This window comes from Hermetia illucens, chromosome 2, assembly GCF_905115235.1.
Source record: "Hermetia illucens chromosome 2, iHerIll2.2.curated.20191125, whole genome shotgun sequence".
Taxonomy (NCBI): domain Eukaryota; kingdom Metazoa; phylum Arthropoda; class Insecta; order Diptera; family Stratiomyidae; genus Hermetia; species Hermetia illucens.
The window spans coordinates 124727181-124741552 of NC_051850.1; the positions used below are offsets into that span (position 1 = coordinate 124727181).

The following is a 14372-nucleotide window of genomic DNA, read 5'->3' on the forward strand; positions in this document are numbered from 1 at the left end:
GTTCGAACTCTGATAGCGAACGAAATCCAGAGAAGTTCAGCGTAGTGTGCGCTGTGACAAATGGGAGCAACGGGAGATAGCACAGTACGTAATGATTTCATATGTGTATCGCATTACGGAAGAACTTGCATATTTTTCGATGGTCCTGTGAAGAATGTTAACGGTCGTTCGCTCATTCACAATGACGAGCAACTAAAGTGGTGGAAAGAACACTTCACCACTTCCGCATTTTGTGGATGAAATAGTGAGTTAACATTACATACGGACACGAATGTGATCTTTAGAATTCAAAAAAAAACTTGAATGTGACAATTGGAGGGATATGTACGTGCTCCCTGTCGTCGAAAAGATAATATCTAAAATAATCATGGAATGCATCAAAGACCATCTTGATTAACAGAGAGCATGCTGGTTTCCGCTCCAGATCCTCCTGCGTTAACCACATCAACACCCCACTACTCATTTTGGAACAGTTCAGAGAGTTTAGATTTTCGCTTCACCTGCTCTTCATCGATTTCGAGAAGATTTTCGATATATGAGCAGAGAGTGTATCTGTCGTACTCTGTTCAGGAAGGGCATTTCGGAAAAACTGATAGCTATCATCAAAGCGCCTGAGATACATCTTTTCGTTCATATTATTTCTTCTTGATATAGGCGGCGTTCTTCATATTGCCTTGTCTGGAAAACGTGGAGGAGTTCAATGGACTATGGCATGTTTCCTCGAATACTTCGACTACGTGGATGACATCTTTTTTCTCCCTCACCGAGTAATGGACATGGGCCAAATGAGTCTGGATTTGGAAAGGGAAGCAAGTAGAGTTGGTTTCAAGATAAACACGAACAAAGTCAAGGTTCTCAATCTGACTGGTCATCGCACTCTCCTTATCTATGTTAATGGCCAGAGCATCGAAGGCGTCAATTAATCTGTATATCTAGGAAGCGTGGTTTCTGTCGACGGTGGCACCGAATTGGATGTTCCCTGATGAATTAACAGCATTAAATCCGTTTTCGTTGCCTTGTCTAAAATTAGGACCAACACCAAGGTCAAGTTGATATTTTTCTGTGCTAGCATTCCTTCTGTGTTGCTATATGGGAGTACCACCTGGAAAATCACCTCCATTGTTACTCGAAAGCCTGCATCGTATCATCGAAATACACTATACTATTACTATTTGAAAATGAAGAACTTGGTCACGGTACAGTCCTCACGGAAATCGGAAGTGACACTGGATAGGTCACACATTAAGGAGGGGCGATAATTGCATTGCCTCGCAGTGGAATCTACTCTTGCAATATGGTCGATAAGTGGGTCATTCCGAGGACCGAAAAGTAGAGAAAGAGTGCGAACATCAGGGCTAGTCGTGGTGGGAACTGAAGCTCATTTCCGCCGGCGATGGCGCGTAGGTGTGGTTGACGGGCTGTATTCCAATAAGCGCTAAATGACCACAATGTGTAGCGAAAAAAACCGGGGGCAATTTTTTTGTCAAATAGGTGGTTCTGAGGTGTTTTTCGATAAGACACGTTATTTAAAGGGCCTTTTTAAAGATTTTTGTAAAACAAAACCTTATTAAAATCAGTTTACTGTCTGTCTGGTTGTCTGTCCGTCTGTTTGTCTGTCTTTTATACACGAGTTTTTCTCGGAAACGGTTATAGCGATTGATACCAAATTTGTGGGAAAGGTGGGAACTGTTAACGCTTATGCATATAGTTACATCATTCTACGTCGAACTTAAGGGGGTCCTCATACATGGAAAAGGGGGTGTACATTTTTTTAACCAAATATAGTTACATGGGTGTCAAATGAAAGATCTCGGTTAATACTTTCCGAAGCCGGTCTTAGTTTTGACATTTGTTGGAAAGGTAGAGAGTGCGAAAGGTCGAAAATGATAATTTCTTTCACTGACCTATTCTCAGAAACTACACAGCCGAAAAATCTGAAAAAAATTGGGAGACTGCCACTATATGATGCCTTGGCTCCGAAATACCTTGCATACCGGTATCTATTTAAATAAAGTTAATAAAAATATATTACTATAATTTGTAGTAATTGACTGAAAAACTCCCTTTAAGTTCATCCTAGAATCCCGAAATTCTACAACAATGTAGGCAACAACATAGAGCATGATCCTACCAAGCTTGGTGGAAATCGCACTACTACTAACCATAATAGATCAAAGTTGTCCCTTATGTGCAAATTAAAGACTTTGAATGCCAGTATCACGCGAAAGTGGATATTCTCACATAATATATGCATATATGACATGCTAGGTACTAGTGGGGAATGTGGTTGAAGGAATGGTAGGCCCATTGTACTAAACCTTTTTAGATAATCACAAACATCCACATTCGAAACCGGGGCACAGATCCGAACCCGAGGCACGACGTCTAGATCGCGAAACTCTGGGCCATAGATGATAATGATAGGAGAAGTTTTTATTGGCTGGTATCTGGTTCTAACGTGCTTCTGCATCAGATTGGATGGTATAATGATGGGTCTCCCGGTTTCATATTGGACTCGAGCAGCTCTTTCCATCTTATAGGCTAAATTCCTTCCACAGTGCATCGCTCAAACAAGCTGATTAATCACTTTGGTTTAATTTGATGATAATTTTCACACGATCATAATACTCTCTTGCCAGTTGGATCTTTTACTTAGGTCCTTCTGCTTTTGCTAATAACCGTATATTGAAAGCTACTTCAAGTGGTTTGTGAGAGGAGAGGCTGTCCTGGCTCGCAATGGTTGAGGTTGATTTATATCAAACTCGTTTCTTCATACTATTCAGAGCTCCAGTCGTCTGTTACCGCATGTCTCTTTTCCCTTACACGGGCAGCTTATGCAGTTTTTATATCCACAATTCCTGCACTTATCGCGCGTCGCTTTACTCTCGTAATCCAAATGAATTGATTTTTTATTTGAGCTAATCTCCTTCTCTCCTTCTTGAACTGTTGGCAGTCACCTGCCTTTGACAATTATTTTACCGTGTGGTATTATAACTACTACTACTACCTTGCGAAGGAAGTTTACAGCTGTCTGGCCAGGAGAACTTTTCACCTTCATTTGATTTTCGGAGTACTTTGACGTGGGCATCATATTACCTTTTTTGAGATAATGATCAATTTAATACTGCCGTTCCTCTTTGCTGCGTTTCTTCCTTTGTTGTCGTTAAGCTATCTTCCCTTTTTCCTGCTTTCTGTAGTACGAAACCTTTTTCCTTTTTAACGTCCTGCAAATATGGGAATGATTCGGTTTCTCCCTTTCTATTCCTCTTTGCAAATTTTCTGACTGGATACATATTATGTTTTATCATAGCTCAATACTTTTACTATGGGCAGACGATAAGGGGTGGAAAGAGGTCTAACCTGCGATATCTCCCGTTCGTGTCTGGTTATTGCTTCCCTGACGCGAGACAAGGAACTTCGCTACAGGATAATTTCAGTTATTAACACCAAGAAAGAGGTAAATACACCTCTAATTGTCGCATTTAATGTGAGTAGCCTTAATTGGAATCTTAACGATCATCGCCATTTATTCCACCTACTGGGAATGATTTCCGATCCCCATAGTTTATGGACCAGTACTACATCCCTTTTTAAGATTTTGTGCAAAAAAAACCCTTATTAAAGTTGGTTCATTGTCTTTCAGACTGTCTGCCATCGCTGGAAGATGAAAAAGTTCAAAACCTAGTGGCTTCTGTCATTCAGTTGTGTGAGACTCTTGCTCAGTAAAACCCCTCCTTCCCCGCTCCTCTTAGGACTGCAATAAAACAATGTATAGCAGGGTTCTTCTTGTTTTCTCCGCAATTCTTCCCGCCTAAGCTGTTGATGAACTGTTTCCTTTACAATTTCGTTCCAAGCATTCGCTGACTCCAATATGAACTCTACAATATTTCAGGTATTAAACGCCTTTGTCCGACCGCCTTAAATCTAGTTGGATGAGCGGTAAACCTTGGGCAGCATGATGATCGTGATCAAATTCGATAACCACGATAACCATCTAAGAGCAACTTTAGTTCGTAGCTTATCTCCCTGTTGCTTCTTCCAATCCATCTTCAAATGTCCAGAATGGCGCGGTTGCATACATTTTGTTGTAGAGGCGCGAACTACATTCCCCAAGATGTCTAAGGAGAGCATCCGTCCCAGTACATATCCTACTTTCTCTGATGTAGTGCGATTTTCACTGCATATCCGGAGTGCACTTATCCGATATGCCATTCCGAGCTTTCTGCAGTTTAATTTGCTTTGCAGAACAATTATCCACACTGGACCTGTGTAGAGTAGCACGGAACTAACTACCCTTGAAATAAGAAGACGTCGACTTTATTTTGGCCCACCAATGTTCGGTAGTATCCTCGAGATCGTTAGGTGCTGCGCACTCAATATGTTATATTAAATTTAGGGTTGGGAGTAAATTATTTGTTCATCATCTTTAATTTTCACGATTGTGTCCTTTCTTTTCTTGCTGATTACCTCTGCTTCCGTCTTAAATTTGGCAAGTAAAAAGCCGGAATTTTTCAACCTGGAAATGATCTCTCGTATCGCTTCATGTGCGTAGATTTCGATCTCGTTTAGACGTTTTAAAACTATTGTAATTCCGATATCAGTCGCAAAGTCAATGGTTTTCTCCCTGTCAGGAAGGCGTAGCGTCAAGACTCCATCCTACATAATTAGCATCCGGTGGGTTATCGGAAATAATTTCAGTCACTCGTCCGGATGGCAGTACAGTTTTCTCCATAGGAGAAATTTGAAATTTGCGTACCATGCATTTCGGGGCCTGTAGTTTGGCGAAGGTCTCTACGAGTTTCGTCCAGTTTGCAGCGTTGAATGCACTTTTTACCACTGTGCAGCATTTGTCATCTTGTATTGCAGCCCGCACCAGACCAGTTCCCAATTTTGACTGATCTCGCCTTACGAAATCCGGATGGGTTGTCAGAAAGGCCTCCTCTTCCGAAATAGCGAGCAGTCTATTGTATGTTACTTGTTAAAATAGTTTGCCAATGGTATTGACCAAACACATCCGTCTAAATGAGGAGGGGTCAGCCAATGGTTTAGCTGGCTTCGAAATGAGTATCACATTTTATAGCTTCCATTGCTCAGGGAATTTTTCTTTTCTAAGGCATGCCGTAAGCACTTGGGAAAGCATATTTGGTGTTGGCATTGTTGACATTTTCAGGGTGATATTTAAGATTCAATTTTGTCCTGGGGGCTTTTTTATCAGCTATGTTCTTTGTTGCATCAAGAATTTCCTCATCTATCACCACAGGAATTTCGTAGGGGTTTACACGCACTGTAGGAAGTCTTGTATAGTTCACATTCTTTGGGAAGAGAGTGTTCTTTATATTGTGCAGTAAATTAGCACAAGTAATCGGTGGGGAGCGTCTGTCCTCTATGCGCTACCCCATGGATCAGAGTCAGCTCGGAGCACATTCGCTTGAAATGTTTGGATTTACTCTTTGTGATAGTTACTTGCAATTTTTTCCTCGCGTTTTTGTATTGCACGTGTAGCTCCACAAAATCGGTTTCTGTTGCGCTGGAAGCGTCTTCTAATCGTTAGGCAGTTTTTCCAAAATACATTCTTCGGCTTCGGGATTCCACCAGAACTTGGGTTGGCGTCCTCGGAAAGCGCTACACCGCGCTCATGACCTGTAAAACTTTTTCTTGTGCACTTCCCGATAATAATGTGTTCCAGAAGTACGTTCTTGAACATTTCTGCATCAAATTTGTTGGTTACCCAGCTCATCGTTATTCTGCTTGATGTCATCATATAATTCCAATTAGAGATTTTGAAGACGATAATCTTATAATCGCTGTATGTATACTCCTTGCTGACATATCATTTCAAGTCTTTGATAAGGGTCATCATCAGTGGCGCAACAACCGGCATCCGGTCTAGGCCTGCCTTAATAAGGAACTCCAGACATCCCGGTTTTGCGCCGAGGTCCACCAATTCGATATCCGTAAAAGCTGTCTGGCGTCCTGATCTACGCCATCGCTCCATCTTCGTCTTCTTTTTCTACCATAGATATTGCCCTTATAGACTTTCCCGGGCTGGATCATCCTCATCCATACGGATTAAGTAACCCACCCACCGTAACCTATTGAGCCGGATTTTATCCACTACCGGACGGTCATGGTATCGCTCAAAGATTTCGTCGTTATGTAGGCTACGGAATCATCCATCCTCATGTAGGGGGCCAAAAATTCTTCGGAGGATTCTTGTCTCGAACGCGGCTAAGAGTTCGCGATTCTTCTTGCTAAGAATCCAAGTCTCCGAGGAATACATGAGGACTGGCAAGATCATAGTCTTGTACAGTAAAAGCTTTGACCCTATGGTGAGACGTTTCGAGCGGAACAGTCTTTGTAAGCTGAAATAGGCTCTGTTGGCTGATAACAACCGTGCGCGGATTTCATCATCGTAGTTGTTATCGGTTGTGATTTTCGACCCTAGATAGGAGAAATTTTCAACGGTCTCAAAGTTATATTCTCCTATCCTTATTCTTCCTGTTTGACCAATGCTGTTTGATGTTGTTGGTTGATTCGTCTTCGGTGCTGACGTTGCCACCATATATTTTATCTTGCCTTCATTGATGTGCAGCCCAAGATCTCGCCCTGATAGCCGCCTGCTCGATCTGGATGAAGGCAGTTTGTACGTCTCGGATGGTTCTTCCCATGATGTCGATATCGTCAGCATAGGCCAGTAGTTGGGTGGACTTAATGAGGATCGTACCTCTTGCATTTACCTCAGCATCACGGATCACTTTCTCGAGGGCCAGGTTAAAGAGGACGCATGATAGGGCATCCCCTTGTCGTAGACCGTTGTTGATGTCGAATGGTCTTGAGAGTGATCCTGCTACTTTTATGTGGCCTCGCACAGCCTAGTCAGTCTTATTAATTTTGTCGGGATATCGAATTCTCTCATGGCCGTGTACAGTTTTACCCCGGCTATGCTATCATAGGCGGCTTTAAAGTCGATGAACAGATGGTGCAACTGTTGTCCATATTCCAACAGTTTTTCCATCGCTTGCCACAGAGAGAAAATCTGATCTGTTACTGATTTGCCTGGAGTGAAACCTCTTTGGTATAGGCCAATGATGTTCTGGGCGTATGGGGCTATCCGGCCTAGCAAGATAGCGGAGAATATCTCATAGATGGTACTCAGCAACGCTGCACTGTGTGATATCTCCCTTTTTATGTATGAGACAGATAATGCCTCTTTGCCAGTCGTCAGGCATTGATTTGCTGTCCCATACCTTGAGCACAAGTTGATGAACCACTTGGTGTAACTGGTCGCCTCCATATTTAACCAATTCGGCTGTAATTCCATCCGCTCCTGGCGACTTATGATTTTTTAGCCGATGAATTGCACGGACTGTTTCTCCTAAACTTGGTGGTGGCAGTATTTGTCCGTCGTCTTCAGTTGGCGGGACCTCCAACTCGCCAATGTTCTGGTTGTTCAGTAGCTCATCAAAGTACTCAACCCATCGCTCTAATATGCCCATTCTGTCGGAAATCAGATTTACCTCTTTGTCTCGGCAGGATGAGCATCGAGGTATATAAGGCTTCATCCTGCTGACTTATTGGTAAAAGTTGTGCGCCTGGTGCGGTTGCTCCCTGTACTTTTCTAGTTCACAAACTTGTTGGTTCTCCCAGGCTTCCTTTTTCCGTCTGTGAAGTCGCTTCTCCGCTCGACGGAGTTCGTGATAAGTCTCTGCACGTGCCCGCGTTCTTTGAGAATGCAACATTACTCGGTATACGGCATTCTTCCGTTCCGTTGCTAGCTTACATTCATCGTCAAACCAGCCGTTCCGACTCTTTTTGCGGCTGGGGCCAAGTATGTTTGTGGCCGTATCCATGATAACGTTCTTTAGGTGATTGTGAAGATCATTTGTTGATGCTTCATCTGCAGGTCCTCTGTTGACTGCGGTTATTGCGGCATCCATTTCCCTTCACTCTCACCTGATTGTCAGAGGGGATTTTAGGTGGTATTGTTATTTGAGCTCGGAGCACCATACCAACGAGATAGTGATCCGAGTCTATATTGGCCCCCTATATGTTCAAGGCTGAGAGGTGGTGGCGTGCGATGAACACGTGGTCAATTTGGTTGAAAGTAGTCCCGCCTGGAGAGGCCCACGTATGTTTGTGGACCGCTTTCCGCGCAAACCAGGTACTTCCAACAACCATTTCGTGTGACCCTGCTAATTGAATAGTCTGCAGTCCGTTATCATTTGTTTTTTCGTGTAAGCTATGGAAGCCAACGTATCGCCTAAATACGGGCTCCTTCCCTACTTGGCTGTTAAAATCCCCAAGTATGATTTTAATATCATATCTGGGACAGGCTTCGAGGGTTCGTTCTGCTGTCTCGTAGAAGGTCTCCTTCTCCGATTCTGGAGTCTCTTTGCACGGGCGTGAACGTTCATATATTTTTAAACTTGTCTCGCAAGCCCAGAGTGCATAGCCGTTCGCTTATGTTTTCAAAGTCGATAACAGCAGATGTCATTTTTTGCCTGACTAAGAAACCTACTCCGAGCACATGGTTTACTGGATGACCGCTATAATATATGGTGTAGCGGCTTTTCTCCAGGAAACCGGTCCCTGTCCATCGCATCTCTTGTAACGCTGTTACATCAGCCCTATATTGGGACAGGGTATCGGCGAGCTGCTCATCCGCTTTATCTCTGTACAGGGAGCGCACGTTCAATTAGAAAATGCGCAAATCGTTAATCCGTTGTCATTGCCGGGGTCATCGTTATAAGATCCATCCTGTCCGAGGCTCCTTTCGTGGCTTCGTAACATCGTTTTCCGTGTAGGGTTGTCAGCCCAACCCAACCCGCAACCTGGAGGACCAGTTGGTACAATTTGTCCCGTTTTTAGGCGCGGGAGACTCGCCTTCATCCTTCTCTGTCTGCAGCTTTTCGTAAAGAAAGAGCTCCTAGCGGTCACCACGTGGAGGTGGAGATAGGGTTTGGTAGTAGAGCTGTTGGTGTTGACTTAGCAGGCATTTGCCAGGTTTTATGCTCCATCGTGGGTGCCAATCCACGTTTCGCCCTGGGACCTATACTACCCTTTGACCAGTGGTTCTGGTTCGTTTCTCTAAATTAGGGCTTCCGCGCCCTGTTTTACTTCTCAATAAAATTGTGTGCGCATATGGTTGATGTTCACCTTTAAAATCATGTCGACCTCACGCTGTTGAATTTGGAACTCCAAACATTCAGTAGAAACTACAGTACGAGCATCGATTCATATTAGCCATATTGGAGAACAGCCCCAACTTTATGTAATTAAATGTATTTCTAAATTGTTTGGCCACATATTCTTTCATTCTACAAAATATATCCCGTCATTTGTTTTAAATTCCTTTTTTCTACCTGTGTTAAACTGTAAATAATAAATTCAATTCAAGATTATTTGCTATTGGAAATAGATTTTTATTTGCATTTCTATTTGCTAATTTCTTGAAACGTAAGGCCGACAGTTGTACAAACAGATTTAGAAAATTGGTGTATATAAAAGCGCGAGCAATCAATCGATTTATAGAAAGAGTTTGGCTTCATTGGTTGAACATATTCAGCCTGAAAATGAAGTCCTTGCCCATTATTATTTTGGCTCTGGCCTTATTTTTACCGACGATTCGGTCGGCATCCATTTTCGACTTCGATGTAAGTATTTCGATAGGAATAGGGATCATTGTTTTGATAACTATATCTGAAGTTTTTATCTGTACTATTGGCCACTTTCACTTGTTTTACCTTAGGACAAATTAGAGCTAGTTCGTGAAAGACGAGCTACTGGGACTGGGACTGGCACTGGCAGTACCTCTTCAACTGCAAGTGGTAGCACTTCTACAACTAGTAGTGGTAGTACTTCTACGACTAGTAGTGGTAGCACCTCTACAACCAGCAGCGGCAGTACTTCTACAACTAGCAGTGGCAGCACCTCTACAACTAGCAGTGGTAGTACTTCTACAACTAGCAGCGGCAGTACCTCTACAACTAGCAGCGGCAGTACCTCTACAACTAGCAGTGGCAGTACCTCTACAACTAGCAGCGGAAGTACCTCTACAACTAGCAGCGGTAGTACATCTACAACTAGCAGTGGCAGCACCTCTACAACTAGCAGTGGTAGTACTTCCACCACTAGTAGTGGCAGTACTTCTACAACTAGTAGTGGCAGTAGCTCTACTGGCACCTCAGATTCAAGTAGCGATTCCTCCACTTCAAGCAGTGACTCAGGTTCAAGTACATCGACCGGAACTAGTAGTGGAAGCAGTAGTGGAACTAGTACAGGAACTAGTACTGGTTCCGCCAGCACTGGATCTAGTTCAAATAGTAATGCTGCTCGCCTTCGTCGTCTTCGAAGACTCCGACGGCTTCGACGACTTCGTCGGCTCCGAGCACTCCGCAAGCGGCGTCGTCAACGTCAAGCACGCGCACGTAGAGCCCGTAAACTTCGCAATAAAAAACGTAGGAACCGCCAACGAAAACTCCGTAATCGCCGTAGGCGCAATCGTCGCCTTCGTAACCGCCGAATTCGCAACCGCCGCAATCGCAATCGCAGAAACCGCAATCGCAGGAACCGAAACCAACGCGGTTAAAGCTCCTTTGTAAAGTACGGATTTTTAAATAAAAAATCGATGCAAAAAATTGTTGTAATAACTGCAATATGTAAATGAGGTCATGTTTCCTTAATGTCAAATGAGAGAAACTTGAGAGGCCTTTAGGCCTCAATGGGGAAAGCAATTTTCAGTTTCTTTAACCTTTCCAAACCGATGTCACATCCAACCTCCAACCACGTATTTTATTGATGATCAGATGGTGCTGATTGGAGATTAGGGATTGGGGGTTTTCAATCGTCAGTATACTTTGTAGTAATTATATACTTGGTTTGGTTTTCAAAATGGTTTAAAATGGTTTACGGTCTGTCTGCCTAACACACGTGCTTTTCTCGGAAGTGTTTATAGATATTGACACCAACTTTGGGGGAAGGTGGGAACTGTGAAAGCTCACACAAACAGTGCGATGCATAATTTTACGTCAAATTTAAGGGGGGGGGGGCTCCCTAAACATGCGAAAGTGGTGTTTCACCATCCATGTGAAAGGGGAGTCTCCCCATACACGCAAAAGGGGGGTGTAAATTTTGTTTACCAAATTTAGTACCGAAGTCTTAGTTTTGGCATTTGTTGGAAAGATGAGGAGTGCGGGGGGCGAAAGTGATCATTTCTTTCACGGAACCTTCAATGGAAAAATCTGAAAAAAATCAAGAAGCTGCCACTATATGGTACCTAGGCTCCGAAATACCCTCCATACCGATATCTGTCAATTTCATCCTAGAATTATGAGACCTGCAGGAGGTATGTAGGCTATAATATAGGGCATCGTCCTACCCAGTTTAGTAGGCGCTATTATTAACAAAGTTATAATAGGTTAAATTTGTCGTTTTTGTGCAAAATCAAGCCTTTGAATGTTATAATCGCATGAAAGTAGATATTCTCATATAATATATGCATATATTACGTGCTAGGTGCTAATGGGACAAATGTCCACTCAAATGCTTTTATAAAAGAAATACACAAATTCTTTCATACCTGAAGCATGCAGCTTCCGGTTTCCCGACTTGCTTATATAGTGTTACGTTCTTGCTTTACGTAGACTCGTCGCTTGTTAGGTTACTTGCTTTACTCATATCACTGGATTGCGTAGGACTAAACAAAAACTTGTTCTATAGCTTTAGTATAAGCGTTTATTTTTCATTAAATTACACAACCATGCTGCATAATTAATTATAGAACATTTCTTTCAAGTGGTAGCATTCGAGGTGTATTCATAATCGACACGATGTGTTCTAACTCTAGAATTAGACTGAATTCGTGGGCGGACTTCCGGCCCTTTTATACTCCGCGGAACATTCCAGAAAGGCATGCAAACATTGTATTAGAAAACTACTTTGGGTCTTTGACAAGATCTCCTTACTGGCATTAGAGTCATCTGTTAATAATTACCCTAACAAAATATTCGCCCTACTGTTATACAATTTGGGTGTCCGAGCTAATTGACATTACTACGATTTACATTGACGACACACAATTTTCCAAAGTGATTTTCGTGACAATAGAAAAGCAAGGATATGTCAAAATGTGCGGTGACGTTACTTACCATCTGCAAACGAGATGAAATTCATTATTAAACACATCCAGCTAATGTCATGAGGGTTCAATCACCTATGCTCATAACGATCAACAGTTCAGTCAGTTTTCCCTTTCTCTTGGGGTCTGCAGCAATTGTTGCAAGTCAAGAATTCTCAACTTCATTCTAAAAAAATGTTACCTTGCATATGGAGAATTATTTTAATGGACAACAGAAATTTAATATTCGTTTGGAAAGGACTCCATGAAACACAGTTTGGGGACCTTTTTCTTGGAAGAATTGTGGTTTGCAGCAATTGTTGAAAGTCTAGAACTCCAATTTCGGCTTCAGTTCAGTAATTTTTGAGTGGTGTTGCACCAGATATAGTGTACTGTAGTCTACCCTTACGGCCTTGAATGAAGTGCTGTTGAACTAACGATTATTATTTATATGATATTTTCCGAGGGAGCTCTCACTTCTTCTAATAATTTCTTTATCCTTATATTACGGAGCCGGCTTATTTACACTGACTGTTTTATAGAAAAAACAAAATTATTCCTTTTAAGTCTGTTAGCGTCCTTAGATTTGTAAACCTGCCTTAATTAATACATGGAGATATAATGGATGTATTCTGGCCTGAGTCCTTGAATCTAACCTATTCTAACCTAACTAGATGTATGGGCATTCTTCTGTTTTTTTCCACTCAAATATGCGGGATGAAGTAATTGAATGTCAAGGCATTGTAGAATCATTATCATTAACGGCGTAACAATCGGTATCCGCTCTAGGCCTGCCTTAATAAGGAAGTCTAGACATCCCGGCTTTGCGCCGAGTTCCACCAACTCGATATCCAATAATCATCTTCATCTATACGGATTAATTGACCCGGCCACCGCAGCCTGTTGAGTCCGGTTGTATTCTCTATCAGCCGGTCATGGTACCGCTTATAGATTTTGTAGGAGGCCAGAAATTCTTTGGAGGATTCTTCTCTGGAACGCGGCTAAGAGTTCGTAATTTTTCTTGTTAAGGGCCTCCGAGGAATACATGGAACTGGCAAGATCATAGTCCAGTACAGTATGAGCTTTGATTCTATCATGGGACGTTTCGAGCGGAACAGTTTCTGCAAACTGAAATAAGCTCTGTTGGCTGCCAACAATCGCCAACTATACTATATACTATATGTCTATAACTTCAGCATAGCCCAGTAGTTGGATGAACTTGCTGTTTCATCATTTCGTCGAGGACCAGGTTAAAAATTGAGCACCATGGAGCATCTCCTTGTCTTAGACCGTTGTTGATGTTGAATGGTCGCGGCTTTGAATTCGATGAAACTGATGACCATATTCCAACTGTTTTTTTTGCCGTAGAGAGAATATCTGATCTGTGTGTGAGATCTCCCTTTTTATGTATGGGACAGATAATGTTCTCTTCATTATCAGTTATGAGGCATTGATTCGCTGTCCCACACCTTGAGCATAAGATGATGAATTGCTAGGGCAAACTGGTTTCCTTGATATTTAACCAATTCGGGTGGTAGTTCCATCAGCACTTGGCGAGTTATGATTCTTAAGGCGACGAATTGCACGGACTGTTTTTTCTATACCTCGTGGGTTGCAGCATTTGTCGATTTGTCTTCAGTCGACGGGAAGTCCAACTCGCCGATATTTTGGTTGTTGATCAGTTCATCAAAATACCATGAGTACCATCCCATTGCTTCAGTATGCCCATGCGGTCGGAAATAAGATTTTCCTCTTTATTTCGACAGGATGGGCATCAAGGTGTATAAGGCTTCATTCTGCTGACTTGTTGGTAAAACTTGCGCCTGGTGCGGTTGCTCCTTGTACTTTTGGACTTCCCAGCTTCAGTGTTCACTCTCGCCTGATTGTCAGTGTTATGTTATTCGAGCCCGAAGCACCGTGCCGTGATCTGACTATATATTGAAGCTTTTGATAGCCCACTAGCATTCCCAGAAGATAAGGACGACATTGGCTAAGATAATTTTAAATTTAGGATGTTATGGCATCCAAAAACGACTTGGTATTGCGTATCGTCCAGAAGTTGCAAGTATCGAGCGGTTATAGGCAATTTTCCATTGCCATTGGTGATTAGGCAATAATATTCGCCTAGTGTTCCTTTTTTCCATGCCTTTGAGACCGCAACTTCCTTTTCTTTCTTCAAGATTTAGGGAATAATCTGAGATGACATCTAGAAGTTTAGGGTGGTCCTTAGGTGGCTGACGAGTTTTTTGATCAGATC

General features: G+C 42.5%; 2 protein-coding genes across 3 annotated transcripts in view; both read left to right on the forward strand.

Moving 5' to 3' along the window:
* LOC119650117 (acyl-CoA-binding domain-containing protein 5) overlaps window positions 1-14372 on the forward strand; it is a 200153-nt gene that overhangs the window by 176448 nt on the left and 9333 nt on the right. The window lies entirely within an intron of this gene.
* On the forward strand, window positions 9528-10637 carry LOC119650116 (uncharacterized protein DDB_G0271670-like). Its single transcript, XM_038052640.1, has 2 exons — window positions 9528-9653; window positions 9749-10637. Exons 1-2 carry the CDS (start codon window positions 9573-9575, stop codon window positions 10586-10588), a joined length of 921 nt encoding a protein of 306 aa, XP_037908568.1. The 5' UTR covers window positions 9528-9572; the 3' UTR covers window positions 10589-10637.

Excerpts from the sequence above, each read along its gene's own strand:
- LOC119650116 (XM_038052640.1), top strand. The coding sequence starts at position 9,573 with ATGAAGTCCTTGCCCATTATTATTTTGGCTCTGGCCTTATTTTTACCG. Across the intron at positions 9,654-9,748 it reads CATCCATTTTCGACTTCGAT|GACAAATTAGAGCTAGTTCG; the intron begins GTAAGTATTTCG and ends GTTTTACCTTAG.